The sequence below is a fragment of the Pungitius pungitius genome, chromosome 12, assembly GCF_949316345.1.
Source record: "Pungitius pungitius chromosome 12, fPunPun2.1, whole genome shotgun sequence".
NCBI classification, from domain to species: domain Eukaryota; kingdom Metazoa; phylum Chordata; class Actinopteri; order Perciformes; family Gasterosteidae; genus Pungitius; species Pungitius pungitius.
Genome location: NC_084911.1, coordinates 18,289,530 through 18,314,135, shown reverse-complemented (window position 1 = coordinate 18,314,135; position 24,606 = coordinate 18,289,530). Strand labels below are relative to the sequence as shown.

Below are 24,606 nucleotides of genomic sequence, written 5' to 3'. Positions count from 1 at the left end.
TGCCACCATGGATTCCATCACAAACACATGTCTTGAATGTAGATTTCTAAATACTTTATTTAGAGTAACCTGGTATATTTCGATTCATCATGAAATAAAATATTGTGAAATGTTCAGTGTGCTCGCAAACGTGTAGACTTTAGATTTTGCTTCAGATTTTGAGACATGACTTTAAAAACTGTTGTGCCACCCAAAATAAATGACTCACAGCAATGATAGAATGCAGAAATGATTATTTTATTTTTAGCGAGGTCAATTCAACGCTACTTGGTTGCAGCGAGTGCCCCCCGCTGATTCGTGGTTAATCCGATTCACCTGGAGGTCTCTAGTTTAGCTCCACCTCCACAGGGTAATGGTCGCTGACATTCGATGCCTGTCAGAGATGGAGAGAAAGCTTAGTTGTAGGTTTCCCCTGTGGCACCATTTCTAGTTGGTCCGGATTCAGCAAGATTCCCTCGATTGGGCAGAAAAGTAGTTTGTTTATTATGATCTGTTAGACTCAGTAAGTCATCAAAGCCTATTTCACTTCCATCACTGAAGTACTGAATGCATTACTGGCTTTGCTTACCATCAACTATTAACTGTGGTCCTGAACCAAACTGTTGCTCAGCTGGTCTGGGAAAATTCCCTTCAGTCTGCTTTGGTTGCCTGGAATTCCCAGACCAGCCGCATTCCCTTTAGCTTTTGGAGTCTGTAGCACTTGTAACTTGTCCCTACAGTGATGTCCCCGTGCATTGGGACAAAGACAGCATTCAGCACTAACTGAGATCACACCACACATACGTCCTCAATACGAAGGACGCCGTAGTCTATGTTCTATGTCCCTTCTACTCCTTCATTTATTCATATGGTGACACATCTTGATGCACCAGGCCTTCTGTAAATTACATCTGATGTGAATCTTGTCACTAAGACGAATCAAAACTAAAGATGTATTTACAACCTCCAATTTGGGGAAACCCGGTACCTTGTCGAAGCGATAGACCTGAGCGGAGTTGGGCTTCACTCCAATGTTCATCTCATTGGTGACCACAATCCTGCAGGTACAGAAAGACGATTAGAGTGTGTGTGTGTGTGTGTGTGTGTGTGTGTGTGTGTGTGTCCACCTGTCATAAGGGCAGTCCTTTTTCACTGAACTGAATTGCGTGTTGGTGATCAACCAGTGGAATCTGTCCTCCGTGAAGAGTCTGATGTCCTTCCAGTCACTTTCCTTCACGTAGGTGCAGCCAGCGTTGAAGTCGCCCAGAAGCACAACATTCTGCAGGTAGAAATAATTTTTTAACCATTTCATAAATTTGAACAAATTCTATCCTCCTCAGCACTACAATGGTTTTTTACACATATCTACCAATTAGTTGATTTTGCAAGTGTTTTCTGGAGAGCATTTACATTGGTTGCCATTCTGGTGATGACATCATCCACCACGTCACGGAGGGCATCAATTTGCTTTACAGCCGCTGTAGGTGTGGTGTGTTGGGGGATCAGAACAAACTCCTTCACAACTATAAAACCGGAGGAAGAAGAGGATTAATGAAGATGGAAATGTGAGAAGACAAGGGACAGGTTGAGAGCTTTGGATGTGGCAGACATGATTCATAGCAGGACCGAGTCACCAGCCCCATCTGGCTCACTTAAGCGCTGTATGGACGTCCACATTCAACTGAAATAAAGGCCTTTCTAGAGTGACCAACGGATCTCACACACGTCGGGTGTTTGGTTCTCAGTTGGTGGCCTAGCGAGTGAGGCGATCTACCTCGCTGAGGGAGTTCGGTCGCTCCGTTCTTTACAGCTCAGCTTACCGGTGTGTGGGGAGGAGAACTTGACTGCGTAGGGCGGGCGGGTGAAGGCACCGCCTTCTGGGTATTGGTTTGTGTCCAGCACGGACACCATTGAAGTCCTGCAGAGGACAGATAGTACTTAACCACATCTCTCACTAACGGAAAACACATCAACATTTGAGTTATTTGTATTTGAGTGTTTGGAAGGAAGTCCGAGTACCTGGAGGGAACCTATGTAGAAACCAGGAGAACATGTAAAGTCTCTAAGGACAATATGTCACGGTTTTGTTGTTCTTCCTATTTTATTTTGTAGTTTCATGTCTCTTGTGTCCCTGGGTAACTTCACTTCCTGCCTTGTCCTGTGATTGCCTGATTGTTTCCACCTGTCCAATCACCTGCATCTCCCTAGTGTATTTAAGCCCCATGTGCCTGTTGTCCCTTGTCGCGTCATTTTTCCCTGTTCCGTGGTTCAGGTTGGTGAATGTTGGTTCTGTTCAGAATATTAAAGAGCACTTTATTTTTTGGAAAATGCGTTTGAGTCCTCCCTCCCTGCCTGCCTCCCTGCCTTCGACCCAGCACCACGTATGTGACACAATATGGACAAAGAAACAGACACTTTCAAAGAGAAATTGTTTGGTTTGTGGTCACTGTCATGAGGTTCCAACAGAGGATTAAAGAAGATTGTTGGTTTTTTGTCTCTCTGTTTAAATGAAAAGGAAGAGATATCTCTCCATAGGGGAATTACTAGTACCCAGACGATCTCTGTAAACGGCCTTGAACATAACACACAAACGCACAAATGTTCAAAATACATCCAAGTAGAGATGTGATGTCATCAATGTCAAGGTAGAGCTATAATGTCATTGCCAATAAAGAAGAGATGTGATGTCATCAATATCGAAGTACACCTGTATGACCATAAAATTATAATAAAGCTCTGATGTCATTGACGTTAAAGAGATGGAATGTTAATAAATGCAAATTAGAGTTGTGATGTCATCAATTTGAAAATATTGATGAGAGATGTGATTTCAGCAGCATCAAAGTAGAGCTGGAACATTAGTTTTGGCTTTACCTGTAGAGGAAGAGATATCTCTCCTTGTAGGTGTTGGGACCCAGAGGCTCGCTGACGGTGTAGTTGTAGTCGATCGAACGTCTGTGAAAACACACAAAGTTGAATCTTAATGTATTGTATCTCACATCATAATAAATATCATGATAATAATGATGTGGGCTTTGTAAGGTGCAGTCTAACTTGTTGACGTGGTCCATGAGTTTTTCGGTGGCCGTCAGATCGCTGTCTCTGACCTCCTGGATCAGAATGATGTCGTAACGATGGACAATCTGAGAAACAAACAACGTATGACCTTATCGTGTGATTAAGTTATCGGAATTGCGTTGTCTTAAATGAGTAGTTCCAAGTATGGTGCTCCTAAAGACAGAACACAAAGAAGTCATCTCTTTCCCCATAATGATTAAAGGTCTACTTCTATATATAATATACAATATAATTAAGTTTACTGGTCATGACTAGATTTGAGTCTAATAGGGGTTTTTCACCTCTTGATATTGATATATGTTTTTATTTGTTAGCGCTTATTGAATAACAATACTGACCAAATTGTATTGTTTTTTCTCAAAAACAAACAAAACTCTCTTTTTTTACGCTGACGGTGGTTCGTGTCGGACGCACGACTCTCAGTACGTCTCAAAAAGAGCATTTCAAAGTCTTCAGTGGCACTGGAGGAAGAAATGAGCCTTCTGATGTCACAGTGATGTCATTAGAGTCATGTGGGCTTGGACTTCAGAAATACAAACCTTCATTATAAACTGGGTAGAGTTTTTATTTTGTATTTTATTTTCCTCATGTGAGTACCTTAAAATTGCCTGTGATATCTGATATTAGACATTAGATAGATATTAGAATGGAAGGGGAGCTAAACTTTTGTGGTATACAAGTTACTTTACAACTTTCAAAATGTAAACCTCAAATGTGGCCACTTCTGATGACAGTCTGAATTCATTTTTATATGAAGTGCAAGAAAAATAAATACAGTTCCAGACCGTGGTGATGATGTCCATGACTTCGACCTTCTCAATCTTTGCTTTTCCAAATGTCTGAATGTTGAAGGCTCCCAGCCGCAGGGAGGTGGACAGATGCAGCAGAGCCGACAAGAGGCCCAACGCACACAGCCAACGCATCCTGGGCCAAACAGATGTTCAAAATACACCACTGTGAATCTGGGTTTGATAACTCATGAAATATACTTACTGCTTATAATAATATTAATAATAATAATAATAACAACAAGAGTTTTCGAATATGCGTAAAGCCCATGGTTTTCCTTCAGAGAACCTCATTCAAAGAAATAAAAAAAAACACTTTCAGTGATGAAGGTATACAAGGACAAAATTCATTTTTAACATCCACTTTCAAATCACAAATCAATTTTTCTTGCGTTGGTTTGTCGACAGTACTCTCGCACGCACGCCGATGTTTGGCTCCACGTGGTTATTATTACTTAAAAGTGCTTATAGTTTACGGATTGATACATTCACACATTTAACACAACGCGGTAACATGCCCAGGTAGAAGGGAGTGGCGCACAGGCGCATACTGGTTAACGAGGATCCATTGGCGGGAAAGTCTGGTGCCAGCAGCCGCGGTAATTCCAGCTCCAACAGCGTATTGTAACGGACTGTGTTTTCATGTTCTGGAGAGTTTTGGGATGTTCAGTGAAGGGCGCACAATGTTACGTCAATAGTTACGAAAATAGTTCTAAAATCGGCGATTCATTGAAGGTGCGCCTTATAATTCAGTGCGCCGTATAGTCGCGAAAATACGGTAAGTTTCATGTGCTGCTTTTTGCAGAGGCATCCTGTGAAAATGATTACTCCAGCAGGAGAATCTTCATTCTGTGCATCCATTCTGTCACCCTGCTACGGAGCAAACGTAAAATATAGTGCTATGACATTTTTTATGTGATCCTGTGTGCAATCTGTAGCTGTATTTTATATTTAGTCAGCACAAACAAATCCATTGTGTTATTGAATCAGCTTTCCGTTATTGAATGACTTTATATGTATATGTTGTTAAAGGTCAAGCTAAACACTAGATGTGACCATTATTCTATTTGTTGGGCTACTGTGTCAGGGTGATGAATGCTGTTTGAGAAAATTAAGATACAATATAGGATGTAGACTCTACAGGATTTTATTTTAGCCAATTTTCCTGAAATATGTGTCAATTTGAGATGTTAGACGTTTTAGACAATTTAACCTAGATGGACCACTTAATAGCTTGTGTTTCTTTTTTGTTTTTGTATTTACACAGAAAAAATGAATTTTCAAAAATAAATGAAATTCACTTACAACCAATATTAACTTTAGAAAGGTTATTACGGATTACTCTGTTAGTTCCACTGGTCAAAGCACACTTGACTCTTGAGCTAGGGTTTGATCAACAGAGGATATTTTTACCTACAGCTTTCACAGTAGCAGTGAGAAGCAGGTGAGAAAGCAGCAGATGGTGGATAGGTGATAAAGGGAGTTCATTCAAGGTCATGTGTGATGATCTCTTTCGTCCATTGGGCCAAGTTTACATGGTGTTCACACGTTATTTGTAAAGTAAAATCTCCGAGTGAAATGAGATGAAGTAAATTACTATTTGTTCAGTGGTAGATACATTTTTGAATATTATGAATATTACGTCATAAATGAACATCAATGTCATGTAGCAATCATGATTATACATGTTTTTTTATTTTCCATTCACACAACAGGACACTGCTGAAATATAATACAATTATAACTTTGATTAATTAGTTATGTTTCACACTGCTGACAAATTCATCCATATTTCAAAAGATGGGCAGAGGTGAGTAGAAACATTTCCTTCAGTTTAGTCAATTAGTTTTAATGATTGATTGGTCTCAAACAAATCATGTAATTACAAAGGAAAATTATTTCTGAAATGGGACATTATCCCCAATGAATAGTTACTTTTGTTATAATGTTTGGCCTACCTTTTTGTAATGCATGAATTTACTTGTAACAGAGTAGCTACTACACTGTAATATTGTTCTATTACTCAAGACAAAGGATTGACTATCAGCCCAGTAGGGGGCGATAAAGCGCTTACTGCCGACAACGGAAGCGTGACGTCATACGTTCAGCAACCACAAACAGGAAGAAAACATACAGCTGTTATCTAAGCAGGGAGGGCTTTGGCTAGCTTAGCAGTCTGCGTAGCATTGTCACAGTGATGAAACGGCATTGAGAGTCGGGAACAAACTGGTGTTTGGTCATGCTGTGTCCGGAGTAGCGGCCGTATCAATAGATACCAAGAATACCATCCTCCTCGACTTTCCTCCGGTCCGGCTGTTGAAACGAGGTATGTTAGCTTAGCGGCCGAACGCGAGCTAGCGGTAACTGATGTTAGCCGTGTTGCTAGTTAGCAAGCAGATGTTGTATGCTTGGAAATACACGGCTTTACCAGCTGTTTTACACTGCAAACGAATACACGGTGACTTTGACAGCATTCCTTTATCGTTTTAGGTGTCGCTGATGTAAGCAATGGTTGGCTCAATAGCTAACTAAAGCCCGTAGTCCCGAGTGCGAAAAGTGGTCGGTGGTAGGTTCTGATGATGTTCTGACAACCGACTACTAGTCATGTTTCCATCATCCGAACGGCAGGTCACATGATCTGTAGGCACCTTCCGATAATATGAACGGCAGGTCACATGATCTGTAGGCACCTTCCGATAATATGAACGGCAGGTCACATGATCTGTAGGCACTTTCCGATAACATGAACCGCAGGTCACATGATCTGTAGGCACCTTCCGATAATATGAACGGAAGGTTTATAGCGACCTTCCGTTCAGATGATGGAAACATGGCGATATTCAGAGAGGCAACGCTAAAACAGAGGGACATATGTATCCACCCGCATGCTATAGAACTTAAAAACCAGAACCCATTTTCCATTTCCATTGCTAAATGTAATGGGTCGGAAGGCGTACTCCCAAGTTGTTCCTATTGGCCGAATGACCTGTTTCAGACTTAATGAGCAAATTATTTGTGTTTATTTCTAAAGCCTTGCATTAAAACATACATCACTTTATTTAAGATGCTGCCCTGCTTTCAAATCGCAGTTTTGTGCCAGATTCTCAACAAAGTTAGAAAACAACATGTACGGAAAACCCATGGCCATGAAGATACGTCATTTAACGTTGCATGGAATCTGCATGAGGAGGAGGTGTCCAGGTCACTGAGGTCAACTGAGATCCTCTTGTGCCATTCTGAAACAGGAACCTGCCACTGACCACTTTTCTCTCTCTGAGTCACTCATTAAAGCAGATATCTGCATTATGACTTGACTAAGTATGTTAGATAGATAACCGGTATAATGATCACTCCTGTTGTAGATTATGAAGTCAGAAATAATAACTTGACGCTTGCCAATGTGTAGTCATTTCGTAAGACACAAACGCAGGCCGGTTTAGTATTACTTCTGTTTTTCCTTCTGCATATTTGCTTTTCATTTTCAAAATGCTCTTTGTAGGATTTTAAGTTTCGTGTGCAGTTATTCCTGATTTGAGTCTATTCTGCACATCAAGCACCTCATCAGTCAACTTTTGATTTCTGTCAATCTGTTTTTAGATTTTTATTACCTTCCTCAGTATTAATGAACTGAAGTAAATTGCAACAGCAAAACTATATCAAAAGAACTAACGTACCTTTCTTTGCTCTGTGTCTTTGCTGAAGGTGTGAATGAGTGACAGGGTGTCTCCCACAGCTCTCAGTGAAGTCCAGCTCCGCTTCCTCTGCCACGATGACATAGACAATGTCAAGCTGCTCTGTGGTGATTGGTTCCCAATCGAGTAAGAGTCACGCTCAGTGTGCCAATCACAACACTTGTTACAACACGAGTTGTTGGAGTTTGACGCATTGTGTTCAATTTGTTGTTGGACATTTGTACGAACTTTATTGGGGTGAAAAATCTGAAGAAAACAGCATTAGTCCAACATTCTTTCAGGTTTGACTTCCACGTATTCACTGCACCGGTGCCCACACATTATAAATATGGCATGACTATTGATTGCACTTTGGGTCATTCAGAATGCTGGCCATTGGAAATGTGGAAAACACTTTGATAGTTCTCGTGTGCCAGAAACGGCTATTATAATATTCCAAATGGTCTGTTTATTTATTGAATAACAGGATCTTTTTCACATGCTTTTCCCCTACCAATAATGAGGGAAAGAAATCACTAAGAGGTGTTTATTTAGATTTTTCTTTCCAAGAGTATTTGTATTTTGTTGATCTCAGAGTGGCTGATATTAAAGATTGTGTGCTGACGGTGGAGCATTCATTAAGGCCACCCTCTGTTCCCCTTTCCACACACAGAGTTCACTTAAACCATCTTTAGGCTCTGAAGATTACAATCAAGCCCTTTAGCTTCTGTATCATGTATAAAAGATGACTGACGGTTAACTGTATCCCTTTATGCAATGCTAAGAGTAAGTAAAGCAGTTTTTCTTCACGGCTAAATCTTCTGACCTTTGCCTGCAGGTACCCAGACTCATGGTATCAGGACATCACCTCCAACAAGAAGTTCTTCTCCCTCGCTGCCACCTTCAGCGGAGGCATCGTGGGAATGATTGTAGCCGAGATCAAAGGCCGGACCAAAGTACACAAAGAGGTACGATGGTCGCCGCGTAACAAGGCCGCTCACACAAAACACACACCGCTTTGAAGAAGTGCTCCGTAGGAAGGGAACGTCTGAGCGCGTTGTCACTTCGGTTGATCTCCTTTGGTAGTGTCTGAATCTGTCTTAAAGACTGCAAACGAGATTAACCTGATGCCCCCTGACTGAGTTGGACTGTGTCATTACACAAGGTTAATACAATAAGGGATCATTGGGTTATGATACACAATGAGGAAGATTAAGGAATGAACGTTTGACCACCGGTGTCCTGATCTGAATTTCCATATAGGTAAATATACCACAGTATAAAGCGTTTGACTATTATACTATGCAAAATGGCTGAATTATGTGGTGGTAGTAACAAACTTAAGGCCTTTACCATTATCTATTTATGATGGCAGGGATGCCAGTTTGTGGCGGTTGGAGCTCATACAGAAAAGTGCCTTCGTTGAACAGGAAACAGACATTTTCCAAGTGCAACATGCAATGTTCTCTAAAACCAAAAATCTAATCTAAATATTAATCTATGGTTCCCAGTCTTAGTGCTAAGCTTAGGACTGTGGCAGGATATCGAGTACCCGGAGAGACACATGGAGTACATGCAACTCCACCCAGTAGGTGATGGGGGGGGGGTCACCTACATTGGCTTCACTTGCACTGGAAGCAAGGAGCCAACCCTGTTTTTACTCCTCTGCAACTGATGGGAGTTCTAAAGAGGTGAATTAAAGTGGACTTTACCAGACTCTGGCTGAGATTCAAGTCGGCCATGAAGTCGTAGACCTCGGCGCTGCCGGGCACCACTCCCTCCATCATTTCGTTGGTGACCACGATCCTGCAAGTACAGGAAGGTGGCTGGAATGGAGGAGCCTTCATGTGTGTGTGTGTTTGTGTGAGACAGAGTGTGTGTGTTCCACCTGTCATAAGGGCAGTTGGTGTGTGACACCGTCGTGTCGGCAGTATAAAGCGTTTGACTATCATACTATGCAAAATGGCTGAATTATGTGGTGGTAGTAATGAACTTAAGGCCTTTACCATTATCTATTTATAATGGCAGGGATGCCAGTTTGTGGCGGTTGCAGCTCTTTCTTAATAAAAGAAAAGAAAGATGAATGCAGATCGACCAGTGGGATCCTAATGCCCCACAACGTCCAATGTCCAATTATTTATTGAGTTTCTTTTGAGGCAAACTGATGTAAATGACCGAGTTCTCTCTCGTAAACAGTTAAGCATTCTACATCTAAATATTTATGGCCTTTATTGTGAAAGGTAAGAGCCAAAGGAGTGGATCTGGTCTGCACTGCTTTTGTCCAAGTTCAAAAGAGTAATACAGTTTTCTGTCTTCACAAAACGTCCCTCTTGTTGGACCAGGCAACCTGAGGTTCTGCAGTGTAGCCAAAAATCCCCACTGCTCATCAGCAAATGCAATAAGAAGTCAGATGAGAAAATGACTTAACCTAAAGGGAGATCAAGAGAGTTTATCATAAACCTAAGTGGTGTTTAACTTTTTTCTTTGTAAGAGTATTTGTGTTTTATTTGCTCTGAGTGGCTGATTTGCCTGGAACATTATTAAAGATTGTGTGCTGATGATGGAGCATGCAGAGCGTATTCAGAGGCACAGTTAATGACCAAAGTCAATATTGAATATAGTTTCATCAGATAAGATGTTTCTCTTAATCTGCATATTTCTTTCACTCGTGTGTGTGTTAGGATGGAGACATCCTGGCCTCCAGCTTCCCTGTGGACACCCAAGTAGCCTACATCCTGAGCCTCGGAGTGGTCAAGGAGTTCAGGAAACACGGCATCGGTACCTTTCCCCGCCGGCACACACACACACACACACACACACACACACTTTGGGGAAGATATCTTTTGACACTTGCTCAAACCTGTACGACAATCTGACTCATTTACTGAGAGTTAACCATGAAGCCGCTTAGAAATCATAGAAAAATAGACTCTCTCTCTCTCTGATGATCCCTTTTTATATTTTCCTGGTTATCAAAGCGCTTCATTGACAGTTTAATTTCCTTCCAGCGGTGCAGTTGAACAGGATCTGCTAACGGCTCATTCAGCACACTTTTAATGGCGCATTTTAGAGATTTGCATCTCCCCCGTGTTCTGCCGCTCTCAATCTGCTGATTGATGGATTTTAAACTACATCGGTCGGGGGGGATGCAGCATTCGTATGTTTGGATGTACGAGGCTGCTTTAGGGGGGTTGGCCATGTAGGTCTGACTTGGTATTTGTTCAAAACGCCTCTAGCCTTTGCTCCAGTAATTGGTGAGGCCCAAAGGTGCCACCTATGCAAAAAACAGAGTGTGCTTTATTTTGGCTCTTGATCTTGGAAGGACCTGCAGACTAGACCCAACCTGGACTCATCTCTCCAACCAGTTTGAAGGTTGACTGATGCGTTCTTTTGCTGTGGTAAATTTAGTCAGATGTGTATTTATATATTTTTTTTAAATAATAACTAATTTACATTAATTCAACATTTTGGACTTCTTCAAAAGAGCCGCTCTCCTTTCTACCAATCCAGGCTCCCTGCTGCTGGACAGTCTGAAGGAGCACATCTCAACCACGGCCCAGGACCACTGCAAGGCGATCTACCTGCACGTCCTCACCACCAACAACACTGCCATCTACTTCTACGAGAACAGGGACTTCAGGCAGCACCACTACCTGCCGTACTACTACTCCATACGAGGCGTCCTCAAAGATGGCTTCACATACGTGCTCTACATCAACGGGGGACATCCGCCCTGGACCATATTATATCCTTTTAGTGAAAGCGGGAATGAGGATACACTTGCTCATTATTACATGTGTATAGAATATATCTATATATACATGCAGGGTGACGCAGGCTGGATTTGCTCTCCTTCACTCACAGGTCTGAGAAGAAGTTCTCTGTAACATTCTTTGGCAAATGGACTGGGTTATTGTTAGAGGAGATTATGGGGACATTTGTTGCCTCTCATAAAATCTGGGGGCAAAATGATATTTCTTGAAGGCAATTTTGCCCTCATGTGTTTCCGACCCTGCCGTGGATGATTCAGCTACTGTCATGGCACTGCAAAGGTACAGGAACTACATGTCAGTTACCCTAAGCTGCCGGATCCCACTTTTTAAGAAATCCAAAATCGGATTCATCAAATGAAATGACAAACGTTCCCGTTTTCTTTAACGTCCTGTCCCACTGACTACATCCAGCACATCGGCTCCGCCCTGGCCAGCCTGAGCCCCTGCTCCATCCCTCAGAGGCTGTACCGGCAGGCCCAGTCCCTGCTGCGCTCTCTGCTGCCCTGGTCCAACATCGCCTCCAAGACCGGCATCCAGTACAGCAGAACAATGTGACGGCCACATGGTGGGTGGCAGGAGCAGACTTTCGTAAAGGCGGGACTTTCTCACAAGCTCACAAGCTATTGGATGTTTGATTTCCGTCTATGTCTCTTTTTATGTCTTTCTTTTTTCTTTTTGCAGAAGTGCAACAGTTTCACCATCAGTCTTCCCCTGTGCACACCCAGATGTACTCTCACACCCTCTTCACGGCGTTCCACACCCTGTGTCTGTCACAGGACTGGGGTTCAGCCTGCGTTGGACCGCCCACATAATACATTGTTATTCCCAGTTTCCAGTGAGCGTTCGGCTACGTTCCCACGAGTTTTCAGAGGCTCCGCTAAATAGGATTATTTTACACTGACCGATTTAGTCAAACTATGGGATCTCTTTGAGTGATTCAATACTACCCCGTATATACTACGACACTACCCCTTTGTTACTAAAGTGACCTGCACACGTGTGTACGCCAAAGCAGAGCGTGTCGGACTCGCTCTCCCCGGACGGTGGAATAAACCACATGCGGCAAACACGGGTCGTGGTTTGGTGTGAAAAGGGTGTAACCGACACACACACACACACACACACACACACACACACACACACACACACACACACAGGGAACCCGACAGAGACTAAAGGATCGACCCTGCCTATCATTCTGCCTCCTCCCCTCCTGTCCATCACTGTCACAGAGACGATGTACACTGTTTGTATATTATATATACTGAGCTAATATATATATAAATGTATCTCTATGTATGTCTGTTCTATGCTGTCGGTAGGCCTAGTTCAAAGATAACCCCCCCTCACCCCTTTTTTGAGTAGAGACTCGAGAACACGTTGAATTGAATTGTTACTTGAATCTAGCTACACTAGAGGGATCGAATAAAGCTAACTATACACAGGAAAGTTGGGGACACTGTAGATAAGGTGATCTATATTTGCTCACGACTTCAAAAAGCATTTCCCGTCTGTACCCGAGACATCGCCAGAGAAACAAATGAACATGTAGCATCTGTCTATTATTAACTGCAGGGCCAAGTGTACACATACACCTCACACACCACGCAGTCCTGTGTGAAAGTCTGCATTAAGACGCCAGCGCCTTTTCATTGTTTCCAGGTGTTGCCTGTGCATAGTTGATGCAGCAGTGTGGGCTGGTTGCTGAGTCCTTATTTCAGAGGTTTTAAATGGCTGCAGCCCTTATCCGTCTGCCCCAGGGCTGTAAGATTGCTGCTAATGTAAAGAAATGGTCACATTTGTTTGGCCCGATTTTTAAAATACGGCCATAATCAGATTTTTTTTGTGGGCCTGTAGTGGAGATGAGAGCAGTTAAGTAATGTTTCCCCAACACACACATCGCACACCTCGCACACATGCAGGTGTGTGAATACGGGATGCATCCGGGGTCTGACTCTAGAACCCGACATGTTGACTGTATGTCAGTGAGTCGCTGGGTGGTTCCTCAATACCATCGCAACGCGTCGCACCGGATCCGACGTACAGGTCAGCGAGCAAATCCATTTGATACGGGACACAGCACTGAAAAGGGTAAAGGTGTCCGTGTAAAGAAATGGTTGAAGGAGTCAACCAGCCTTTGGGAGGAAACTCAAAAGTACATTTCAGACATTGTGTATGCAATAAATTTATTTCATTTGATTTCATTTCGGTGTGACTTTTCCTGCTGTGTTTTATTACCCCTGCCCCCCCCCCGAGCCTTGTTTACGATCATGCCCACTGTAGGTCTGAACGGGCACTCCGGTGATTTGATACCGACACATTTGGTGGGACTCCCATCATGATTTAAACACAGGAGCATGTGAGTGTCACCGGTTCCACTGTGGGTTTTGGTTCCCACACACTACGTGTTTGTTTCTTCTCTAAATTGTACATTTAGTTAAAAAGCAGAAGAGCAGAAGAACTCTTGAGAAGAACTCTTTTCTTTTCATAGACCTTTGTGCCACCTCAACTTCCCTTGTTAAGATGCCTCAGGGAAAAACAAAACGCGCCATATTTAGTAGCCCAAAGAAACTAATTTAAACTGATCTTTAAGAAAGGAAATACGATGTACACACTTTGCACCCATATAACTGATGCAGAGCACACACCTCTCTTCATATTTGACCTGTATTCTGTATACACATAGTTAAACACACATTAGACCCATGTGGGTAAATTTCGTACGACCAACTCGGTGTTACAGGAACAGGACAGGACTGCATCAACCTGTTTGTCCCATGTATTGTCCTGCTTCCTGCATTTGTGGGATGCCAGTGCCCCCAGCGGTCTCCTTCCTGCAATCACACCAGGCCACCTCCCACCCACACGTGGGTGTGCATAGTAGCGAAGTGGCCGTGAGGTGCGTTAACGTGGATGAATCATGCAGATGCGGCACAGAGGGGGATCCAAAATGGAACACTTTGTGAATGAAGTAGTTAACTGCACCTTCAAAGTGGAGATGTGAGAAGAGTCAAATAGCAGTGAGATGTTTCAATGCTCATGGGATGTCCGTTCAAGAAGAGGAAGGGTTACGCAAAAGATAATTCTGTTAAGATATCATACTTCTCCGTACAGATGATCCATCTTATCACCCTTTCCTCAGCATGGCAGCAGTATGGTCTGGAGCTGAAGGAACTGAGTGAACTGTGCTGCTGGAGACCCCTCACACCTCATTCGACAGGGGTGAGCAGATTATAATAATTACGAGTTTGCGGGAGCGCAAAAAGAATCGAAATTATTTAAACCTTTCTGTAAAAGTCAGCCTGCCGGGCCATGGGTTTGATACATATGTTCTAGAGTATATGGTGGACTAATAACTATAGTTCTTGTCATTTCTTTTAATTCATTATTTTTGTCTTTTTAATTGTTGTTATTCCCCTTGTTTTGACCTACTAGGGAGGGTTTCCTCGGGCAACACTAGAGATCAGTTGGTGGCGGTAATGCTCCTGAAAGATGTTTGCCGACTGCCATTAAAAGCAACGAAGAAGAAGAAGAAGAAGCCACGCCCCCTGAAAGATAACGCGCCGCTTTGACTCTGGCACGCGGCACTTCACTCCGGACGATTCTCAGTCGGCGGCGGAACAAACGAAACATCAAAACCCACACAGTTTTCTTTTTGTTTTGTGGGACGCGTTTCACCGGCGAGTTGTTGAAGGGAAGCGGGTGAGTGATGCACTTCGTCCCCGTAATAAACGACAGCTTTTACTCCCTCGGCAGTTATGTTTTAGGCTCATAAAGTGTTAAATCACAAGTCAACGTTAAGTGAGCTGCTGGGGTTTAAGGATAACGTCTCTTTAACTAAAACCATTTACTTTACATGATGTCTGTTGATAAAGGTGAACATTAGGGCTGCGGTCCAGGTTCACTTGCGTTTCTCCTCCCAACTTCACTTCATATTGGCGTTGAAGTCAGTGAGTTCCACGCGCCCCCTTTTCCATCACGGTCTGGTTTTGGGCGCTTTCCTTTGGAAGAGTGGGGGGGGGGGCAACAACAGAAACACAAAGTGTGTGTGTGTGTGTGTGTGTGGGGGTGTCATTTTCCTTCAAACACTTAACGCGGTTCTTCTTTCATCTCAACCCTCCTTCCACTTAATGCAGAGGCGTGGGATGCTGCCAGTGTCTCTCGGCGGCTCGTTATGCGTGAGAAGCGTTTCAGTGCGTGTGCTCGTGTGCGTTAACCAAACAGGAGCTGAGTGGAGGAGAAAAGATCTTGTTTTTGAGTCCTGGTACACACCTGTTGTTGGTTGAAACATTAAACAAACGCATCAGCCGATGCGGTGATAAAGGGGCTGTGGATGGGTGAGTGGGTGGTTTTATTTATTTGTGTGTGTGTGTGTGTGGCTCCAGACTTCTCTGGAGTAGTGGGGGGATGGGTCCTGACACAGTTGCAGGCAGGATGTGGCTCTGAAAGTTTTAGGTGCCCCTGTGGCTCGTTGTGATCAGCAGACAGAATCTGAATGCCATCAGACTCGTGGGGACACGTCCCACACGAGGCTGGACCAAGTAACTCATTGAAAAAGAACAAGCTGAGGTGGCATTTTTTCATTTTCTGTTCCTCTCTCTCTCATGAGGGTTTTGTTGACTATTTAAAATATCATCCACAATCATTGTATTTGGTTGCGATCGCCCGTTTGACAGTCCTTATTCTGCATCTACCGCAATGCATGATGGGTATAATGAGGACCATTGGGATCCGATTCTGTGTGCGTTGTGTATGCAATATACAAATCTAATATGTTGGTGTTAGGTTGTAAACATAAGCAGCTCCCCTGTTTCCTTTGAGCCCTGCATTCAGTGAATCGCTCCAAAAAACAAATCGAGCAATTTAGTCCACGTTCTGAGTGTTCTTGGTCTCTTAACTTGTCTCTGGAGCACACAACAGACGTCACTTGAACCCTCTGACATTGACTCCGCAGTATTGATGTGGGACCAAAGTCCAATTCCGCCAAACGAGGGCAAACTGAGGATTCAGATAGTAAACAATTGAGCGTGTTTTTCTCTTTTTTTACATCTAGCCCACTTGGCAAAGAACAAAAACAAACAGATGAGATCTTCTTGGCGTGGTCACATGGCCAAAGGCACACAATCTGCCAACGCAACGTCCTAACGTATCATGTGTTTTATGGCCGTGCCTTTTTACAGCCCGGGAAGGTGTGAAGGCCTTAAATATGTGGTTGTGCAATAAGATCTGCTGTAATCACGCCCCCCCCCCTTTTTTTTTGCTCAGGCCTTGGTCGTTATAACATTTGATATTTTACAAAGCTGACAACATATCAATATGGTGATTTAACACTGGCTATCATCTTTGATTTGGGCTGCATTATACTGTCTGAAACGTTTACTTTTCCTTGTGCTCGGGCTACATTACAGTAAATATCATTTTCTGAACCTTCCAATCTGTTCCAGCTGCTCAAATATTTGCCTTTGCTCACTCTCTCTCTCTATTCACATTACCAATTAGTAATGCAAATCTCAGAATATCAATATCTAGGTATTTGGTCAAAAACAGTCATATTGGATTGTTCGTGAGAACGGGGCTGCTTGGAGAGACATTGTCAATGACGCAGGAAGATGCGAGTGAGTCACGCTGTAGCGACTCGTCTGCTTTGTCAAACCGTTGTTCATCACCGCCGAAACAAGGTCGTACTCCGTCAAAGTGGCCCCCCTCCTCCAGCTGCGTGGAGAGGAGTCGCCGCCATGGAAACGGCCCACAGCGACGATGTTGAGCGCCGTGGCTGACTTGACCCTTCCTGTTTTTAGCGTTTGCGTCCACGCGAGAAACCAGCTAATATAAACCCCAGCAGGGCATTTGAGGCTGTGTGCTGCAGTCAACTGGTTGGCTGTCTGATTATGCAGCGAGAGAACGGTCTCTCTGAGGAGAGCAAGCAGCTTTTTACCAAACAGTGAAAACACGCTTTCATTTTCACAGGGAAATGAGAAAGTTTCCCCAGTTTTGATGGATTTATTATTCATCTCTTCTTAGATGCCAAAAAATTAAATAATATCACATTAGATCAGATTCCTTTCTACTCAATTCTGTTAAATGTTTTATGCCTTCTTTTTCCCCTCGGAGGCATTAACAAAATCATCCAATCATATGAACCTGTGGGCAGACTACAGGGACTTTCTAAACGCTCGCCTTAAGAAATGGTATTTTACAGAATTGCTTTTCAAATTGTGATTCGTGTGAATCTCTGTTTAAGGTTTTTCTTTGTCGGAGTCAAGTTGCAGCTCTGAGGTTAATTGCCTCTAGAGGTGTCTTATTACTCTGCAAGAAAGCGTAAACATACCCACATGTGGTAAAGTTCAACTGAGCCGCACAAGACTGGGCAGGACGTGCAATAATCAAGTCCAAATGGACACACAAAGGGTGTGATATTCAAATGTCTGCTGATCATGCAGTGATTTATGTTCACGCAAATAACAAGCTTCACTTGTTAAAGTCTCATTCATAATGACAAACGTAACTAAATGGCTTAAATATTCCTGACTTTAATTCTTACAGCAAGACCATGTGCTATTGAAAAAAACGTATTACACAACTTTAACATGTACAATCTTTAAAACACACACCAATACATATTGAGGTCTAATATTAACAACAAAAAGCCGTGCAGGATGTTGCTTGGTACCTGACATTGCGGAGTCGGTGTGTTCCATCTTTATCATATGGTTTTTAGCGCTCTCGTACTATTCGAGGAACAGTTGTTGCTCAAACTGCTGCTGCTCTCGTCTCGTTCCTTCACTGTGTGAGAGGTCGCCCTCACTTGACACGAGTCCATATAGAAGAAAGGGCATCGTTTCCACATCTCCTCGACAACTGAGAGGGTTTTTTGGAGGTGTTGAAATTTAGTGAAGCAAGTCTCCAGTGTATCCTCTACTCCCGTTACAAGGGCTCATCTGCTTGGTTGTTCTTCAGTTCGGATCATCGGTGTCTTCGGTCGTTCTTGGCCGACACGACGCGGAGGAGAAGAAAGCAGCCTTTGTCATTCTGCTGCAGTGCCTGATGGGAAGCTCTGCTGTCAATGCAGCCTGTAACAGGCACACGACTGATGGGCCCACGTCTCCTTCTCTCCTCTCACGTCCCTTCTTTCCTTTGGTGATCACTCTCATTTCTAGCGTTCACTCATCTCAGCGTGGCCCCTTTGACCAGGAAATTGCTATTCTCCGTCCATCCAATGTCTGCACCGGTCCAAACACAACATCCTTCCATTAAGTTGATTCATGGGTTTACAAGGAAAGTTATTTGAGAACCAACAACTTCAGTCAATAAAAATAACGACTTCAATCTTGTAGAATCATTCAAAATAATATCTGGTAGAATATAGCAATACAGAAAAGCAGCTCGGCGACTCAATCATTTCCTGCTCTGAGGGTGAGACAGGATGAGGCTGCTTCCTTTTTCCTGCCCTATCCAGGAAGTGGGGATGGTCAGGCTGCCCCACGGCGCCTGAGGAGAGGCTTGGAATGAGGAAAACGGGGAGAGGGCAGGAGACTCGCTGTGTTCTACGGCGTCTTCCTCGACCTGCAGCAGAGCGCCGTGCCCGGTGCATCAACCGCAGCCAGGGCGTAATAATCTAATATGCAGCGCTATGAAAGCAAGCTGGATGGAAGGAGGATGTGCGACTTGGCGCTTTTTCTGAACTTGAGCTGGTTTGAAGGCCGAACTGATCCACAACATGCGCTGAAGAGCTTTCCTCTCATGGCTTTTGTCTCAAGTCGGTTCAATGGTGTTTCATGTCCTCAGAGGTTATTACCTAAAAGAAGAAAACAGTTTGACTCCACACCATGCTCTTCACTCAGGGCCTGTATGAATGAATCACTGCGCAGATCAACCACCTCTTTGGTTCTAATAGAATGATTAGAGAAATCCACTCTCACATGGTGTGTGTGTGTGTGTGTGTGTGTGTATGGGACAGATTCTGCACTGACGCACTTCAGAGGGTGACTCATCAAATTTTAGGATAACGATGTCTCCATCTCATGTGTATTTATCACATCCAGCCTTTGTGCGTACACACACACACACACACACACACACTGGCTCCGTGTAATGGGCTGTTAGCGTCTCACTTTAATGCCTTCTGCCGTCAGCGGGCTGCATATAATGTATTTGTATTGTATTATATAAAGTATTTATTTGGTGTCAGGGCTAAATAGTCTAATGAGACTAGTTAAACAGTTAAAATAATGTAGTGTGTTTATAAACTTCCTATTACCCGGAGAAGGTTGTAACATAAACGTATCATTACTGGAGTCGTGCGTGTTGAGCTCTCGTCATCTGGACCCGGTGGACCTTCCCTCTGTACTCTGGAGGCCGGAGGGAACCGCGTGAACGTGGGAGCGAGGCAGCGGGGGAGAGAGAATGTAAAAGGCTGGGGGGGGGAGGTAGAGATGTTAAATGAACGCTGCAGAGACTGACACGGGTCACCCCGAGCATAAAGGGAGCATGAGATTACTGCATATTGTTTTGTTTTTATATAGCAAAGCATTTTAGCCCTCTGGAACAAAAGCTGCTCAGAGGAAGAGAGAATCTCTTCTGAGCGCACAACAAAGTCACAAGGCCATAAATCATGCAAACGTCTTATTTTCTAATAATCAATGTCAGTATATCAACATTAAAGAATACAATGAGTACCCTCCTCTCCTCTCTGCTGTGCTCAGCAGTGCAGTTGAATCAAAGTTTCCATGGGGATTTCCCGGGTTGCGCTGTGAAAGATGAATTTAATGTTTTTCAGAAGATCTGGTTTCCCACAAACGGTTCATATGGGTCGTTATTTTGCATGACTCATTTAGACTATTTAACATGTGAGGTGAAGATGAGAGACCTCAGCAGCATTGCATCTCTGTCACAACACAGAAGTAGCTGTGCATGCAGTCCGTGGCATGGAAACATCGGGGACCAGCCCTTTACAGAGCGGAGTCCTTTCTGCTCCCGCATGAATGGATCCCAACGGAAACTAAACCAGCCTGCAAATGTATTGTGAGGCCTGTGTGCTCATACACAATAATCACATTGTGTTGTTGGCCTGAGAGCTAGTGTGTGTGTGTGTGTGTGTGTGAATAACAGGCAGGCGGTCAGATGATCACAATCCCTCCTCGTCATAGCCTTGGCTGACACCTCTACAGTCGATGGGCATCTCTTGGTTGGGCTTCTCTACAGTTTGTTTGTCTGCCCTGTGGCGTTTGGGACATGTTTAAACACGTCTGCAACGTAAGCATAAAGAACAAAGAATTGCCTCTTCCAGTTAACTTGAATTCACGTTTTGTCTTTGGAAAGATCCCTCCTAACCTTACCAGTTACAAAGTGTTAAATAGGCCGTCACTCTGGATCCTTTTTTTTTTAAAAACGTTAAGACTCGCCGGCTAAGTTTGTCCTTTCCTTACAGATCCCTTCAGTCGTTTAAAATGAATACTCGTGAGTGTCTGAGTCGATTCCCGATGGAAGTTGGGGATTCACATCCATAAAATGGCTGGGGGGGGGGGAGGGGCAGGACAAATTGTGTGGGAGCGCTCGAGCCCTGCTGCTCTCCCCCCGGTCAAGAAGCATCCTGCCCAGAGAGGCGGTGATTAGATTTCCCCTCTGGTGTTTCCGGTTGAGATGGATCAGACGCTGTCTCCTTGCAGACATGCAGCAGACTCTGTGAAGCCTTCCTTTCACTCGAATGAAAGGGATCTCTAAGAAGTCTGGTGAACGCCTGTGTGTCGCTGTTGTTCATCATCGTCCAGCCAAGTAAAGAAAGCGGATTCCCCTGAGCGAGACGGGAAGTGAAGAAGGTTCACCGTAGAAGGTTGATCCTCGTAAAACATTTTTCTTTCTTTCATTCATTTTATTTTTACGCCTGAATGCAAGTCAAGCCAATTATTATTTATTCTTGATTTTAACGGAACTGTTACCTTTTATAAATAAATAGATAAATAGTTTGAATTTTAGGACATGAAAAGCACTGACTAACCTGTTCCTGTGCAATTGTTTCCTGTCGTATTTTCCCAACAACCCCCCCTCCTCGAGGTTTTTTTTTTTTTTTTTTCGTCCTGTTTGGACAAAGCAAGCTGTTACCAAAAGTCCATCAATGGACGTTTTTCCTCTCCTGCTTTCCCCTAATTGGTTGGCATAGTTTGTGTTGTCATGGCGAGTGGCGTAAGTTCTGCTCCGATGTGAAAGAGGGGACTGTTCCCCACAGGGGCAGCGTCAGGCTTTGGCCTTCAAATTAGTGTTGCCACGGTAACAAGGGTTCTGCGAACGGCTCCAGTGGGTCACCAGATCAGTGTTGGTGTGTGTGTGTGTGTGTGTGTTGCAATAATGTTGGTGAATAACATTTGCTCGTCACCAAAACCCCTTCAAAGCCTTGTCCTCTCCCCAGGTGTTTAACGTCTTCTTCAGTGAGCGACCCCTCCCTTCCTCTTGGCCCTTCGACTCAACCTCCTTCACGATGTCATCTCAGGCCACGCCCATCCAGGGATCACGACCCATGACCCCACCGCTGATCTCCACAGAATCCCCAGTGTCACCAGGTGAAGATGCATTCTTCTACGGCCTGTTGACTAAATGCACTGAACCATAACCGGTCTTAAAGGGGCAGTGCACTGATTTTAAGATCAGTTTCCTACTGAGTCTGAGACAATGCAATATTCTGTGTGGATGGGAAGTCTGAGCTGGAGTTTGAGCAGTTTAATAGAAAGCCTACGTTCCACTGTGTGTTTTTGTATCAAATGTAATTAAACCGTTTGAAGTTATCAACTTGCATTATGCGACAGAATCCAGCTCTAGTGTTTTTATGAAGTCTGATATATTATATATAATCTCCCCCAAATTTGTATAATAACTATAACAGAAACCACACTACTTATGTGCAAACTGATGCAGCACGTTTTCTACTTCCAGTCCATTTAGCCATCTGATGCTTCTGCCCCTTGACAGGATTTGAATTATTTAGCCATAATTCAACTGTATTACCTTATTTTACTAATATAATGTAACTTCCCCCATTGATGCTCAATCACTCTAATGTGTGTGTGTGTGTGTGTGTGTTATTTGTCCCGTTAGAGTCCCTGCACCCGCCGGCCGGCAGACACAGAGACCGCTCGCCTTCCCCCATGAGAGGCTACCTCGTCCCCAGCCCCCTGCCCACACGCAGGACCAGGACCTACTCGGCGTGAGTGCACACACACACACGCACACGCACACACACACACACACACTGTTGATAGAACGCTCACTTTGTGTCCTCTCTCTCTCTGCCCACAGGGCGACTCGCGCGGCAGAAGGTCCGGCGTTTACCGGCGTGTGTAAATGCTTCTCGCGCTCAAAGGGCCACGGCTTCATCACGCCATCAGACGGGGGCGCTGATATCTTCGTCCACATCTCTGAGTAAGTGTTCGTGTGCAGCGACAGAGACTCTGTTTGTACAATAGAACTCACCAGAAAATGTTGTCCTGAATGTGGAGCTGAAGAGGTTTTTATTGTAGTGGTTGCAAACAACAACCAACAAGATACACAAAGGTAAAACAATTTGTATAGTTCACTGGGAGTAGAGGGAAACACACACAGACACACAGGAGCAGCAGTGTGTGGAGGACAGCAGAATGACCTTCACTGCAGTGTTTTAGAGGCTTTAAAGCCCATAGACAGCAGTGCACACACACACATACACTTAGCAACACTTTGACCAAGGCAATAAACAAGTTCAGTTCATATCTACTTTCAATAAGTAGAATGTGACATTGTAACGTTGGCCTCACTGTAAGTTCTGTAGGCCTGATCTCTCTGGGCCGCCCCCTAGTGGGGCCCTCCGGTAACACTTGTACAGCAGAACCACACAATGGAACGTTTGACCCTTAACCTTACACAACACCCCCCTCCCCTTGTCTTTCCTCCCCCAGCATCGAGGGCGAGTACGTGCCGTTGGAGGGCGACGAGGTGAGCTACAAGATCTGCTCCATCCCTCCCAAGCAGCAGAAGGTCCAGGCGGTGGAGGTGACCATCACCCACCTGAAGCCGGGGAGCAAGCACGAGACCTGGAGTGGACAGGTCGTCAGCGACTGAGCGCCGTCCCTCATCAGAGGGGGAGGGGGGGGGGGGGGGGCGTTAGGGTAGTCTTAGGGATGCATTGATCATCTCGTAGTTCTCTCATGGTTGGCTCTACCTGGGGGGGGGTGAGTCACTGAATGGATAGATGTTTATCTCATGCTAACGTGAGCTCCTCTGCAGACCCTTGTGCTTCATTTGATCAGGAAAACTCATTTAGACGAATACTTCTACTTCTTTGGGATTCATTTGGAAGAGTTCAATCCACAGCCAGCGTTACGAGTGGCGACGGGAGAGAGCTGTGGGGGGGGCGGGGGGCGTGTTGGTTGTTGTTCCTGTTTTACTGGTTGCTTCTACCCAGAGGACTCGCAGGCCTCGTCTGTATTTCATCCTGTGGGGGGGGGGGGGGCTGTATGAGTGAAATAAAGCTTATTCAACCAGAACATCTTGGTGGATTTCACATTTATTTATTTTTGGCTCGATTGGAGTTGACTTGGACAAAAGAAAATTCAACAGGGACATTTTTTTAGCTGTTGGATTTTGTCTTTTTATCATTTTGTTAATGTAATGCATATATTTCATTTTTATTTTATTTTTTAATTCAACCTCAGCTGCTATAATACACTCTGGAACCAAAATAAAGAGAAACACTATTTCATAATTGGACACAAGGCTCTTTTTTGGCCTCTGCTCTGAAAATGGCACACCCATGATAGAAAGTTTAATAACTCCTTGGTTTATTTGTACAATGCCTGTTTGTGGCGATAAAGGGGAAACACTATGCGATACATTGGGTAACAATCAGTTAAAATGTAACTTCTTTTTTTAACATTTATTCAACACACCATTTTTTTCTTGTTGGGCATTTAGGATAAAAAAACGTGCTGTTTTCCTGATTTACACAAGTCATCGTCTTTGTTTATTCATAGAATGTTCTGTTCCTCTGAGCATCTCTACATTTTAAGGGATTTAAATGAATTACTTTTTTGTAATTAAGATCAGGACATTTCATTTTATGGCCGTTTCTTTTGAGACGTTTTTCTCGCAGACCAACTTTCTAAGATTTGAGAGCCGAATCGACGAGCTTTCTAATGTCTTCTCATCATCTGTTCTTACGGCAGGAAGCCACATCTTTCAAAGTCTGTCAGGTTGTAATTAAAAAATCCTAAATTAGAAATGTTTTGCATAAAGAAGCTTGAAGCTTATTCAGTGGGATTCTTCTGTTTTACAATGAGCACTGCAAGCATCCAG

General features: G+C 43.9%; 3 protein-coding genes across 6 annotated transcripts; 2 read left to right on the top strand and 1 right to left on the bottom strand.

Annotated features, from left to right (window-relative positions):
• Window positions 1-224: 224 nt before the first annotated feature.
• Window positions 225-7,596, bottom strand: LOC119220214 (deoxyribonuclease-1-like). 2 transcript variants are annotated; one of them, XM_037476016.2, is made up of 9 exons: window positions 7,520-7,596; window positions 3,843-3,981; window positions 3,034-3,122; window positions 2,854-2,934; window positions 1,800-1,897; window positions 1,390-1,502; window positions 1,107-1,258; window positions 968-1,037; window positions 225-373 (listed from the first exon to the last, which is right to left on the bottom strand). In XM_037476016.2, exons 2-9 carry the CDS (start codon window positions 3,978-3,980, stop codon window positions 326-328), a joined length of 789 nt encoding a protein of 262 aa, XP_037331913.2. In that variant the 5' UTR covers window position 3,981; window positions 7,520-7,596; the 3' UTR covers window positions 225-325. The 2 variants fall into 2 exon arrangements, with proteins under 2 accessions (XP_037331913.2, XP_037331912.2); XM_037476015.2 differs by lacking the exon at window positions 225-373 and having other exon boundaries at window positions 381-1,037.
• Window positions 5,949-13,512, top strand: nat15 (N-acetyltransferase 15 (GCN5-related, putative)). Of its 2 annotated transcripts, none has more exons than XM_037476018.2 (7): window positions 5,949-6,171; window positions 7,548-7,663; window positions 8,355-8,484; window positions 10,198-10,294; window positions 11,027-11,261; window positions 11,688-11,883; window positions 11,971-13,512. In XM_037476018.2, the coding sequence occupies exons 2-6, from the start codon at window positions 7,554-7,556 to the stop codon at window positions 11,842-11,844; spliced, it is 729 nt and encodes a 242-aa protein (XP_037331915.1). In that variant the 5' UTR covers window positions 5,949-6,171; window positions 7,548-7,553; the 3' UTR covers window positions 11,845-11,883; window positions 11,971-13,512. The 2 variants fall into 2 exon arrangements, with proteins under 2 accessions (XP_037331915.1, XP_037331914.1); XM_037476017.2 differs by having other exon boundaries at window positions 11,688-11,854; window positions 11,971-13,510.
• Window positions 13,513-14,792: 1,280 nt separating this feature from the next.
• Window positions 14,793-23,751, top strand: carhsp1 (calcium regulated heat stable protein 1). 2 transcript variants are annotated; one of them, XM_037476020.2, is made up of 5 exons: window positions 14,793-14,991; window positions 21,692-21,842; window positions 22,375-22,483; window positions 22,576-22,698; window positions 23,211-23,748. In XM_037476020.2, exons 2-5 carry the CDS (start codon window positions 21,761-21,763, stop codon window positions 23,371-23,373), a joined length of 477 nt encoding a protein of 158 aa, XP_037331917.1. In that variant the 5' UTR covers window positions 14,793-14,991; window positions 21,692-21,760; the 3' UTR covers window positions 23,374-23,748. The 2 variants fall into 2 exon arrangements, with proteins under 2 accessions (XP_037331917.1, XP_062422263.1); XM_062566279.1 differs by lacking the exon at window positions 14,793-14,991 and adding an exon at window positions 20,822-21,118 and having other exon boundaries at window positions 23,211-23,751.
• Window positions 23,752-24,606: the final 855 nt, after the last annotated feature.

What these genes read in the sequence shown, in the direction of transcription:
- LOC119220214 (XM_037476015.2), bottom strand. Translation starts at nt 3,980, where the DNA reads ATGCGTTGGCTGTGTGCGTTGGGCCTCTTGTCGGCTCTGCTGCATCTG. An exon ending in TCATGGACATCATCACCACG is followed by an intron (nt 3,123 to 3,842) that starts GTCTGGAACTGT and finishes TTTGTTTCTCAG; the next exon opens with ATTGTCCATCGTTACGACAT. An exon ending in GTTCTCCTCCCCACACACCG is followed by an intron (nt 1,503 to 1,799) that starts GTAAGCTGAGCT and finishes CCGGTTTTATAG; the next exon opens with TTGTGAAGGAGTTTGTTCTG.
- nat15 (XM_037476018.2), top strand. Translation starts at nt 7,554, where the DNA reads ATGAGTGACAGGGTGTCTCCCACAGCTCTCAGTGAAGTCCAGCTCCGC. An exon ending in GGTGATTGGTTCCCAATCGA is followed by an intron (nt 7,664 to 8,354) that starts GTAAGAGTCACG and finishes CTTTGCCTGCAG; the next exon opens with GTACCCAGACTCATGGTATC. An exon ending in GTTCAGGAAACACGGCATCG is followed by an intron (nt 10,295 to 11,026) that starts GTACCTTTCCCC and finishes CTACCAATCCAG; the next exon opens with GCTCCCTGCTGCTGGACAGT.
- carhsp1 (XM_062566279.1), top strand. Translation starts at nt 21,761, where the DNA reads ATGTCATCTCAGGCCACGCCCATCCAGGGATCACGACCCATGACCCCA. An exon ending in AGGACCAGGACCTACTCGGC is followed by an intron (nt 22,484 to 22,575) that starts GTGAGTGCACAC and finishes CTCTGCCCACAG; the next exon opens with GGCGACTCGCGCGGCAGAAG. An exon ending in ATCTTCGTCCACATCTCTGA is followed by an intron (nt 22,699 to 23,210) that starts GTAAGTGTTCGT and finishes TTCCTCCCCCAG; the next exon opens with CATCGAGGGCGAGTACGTGC.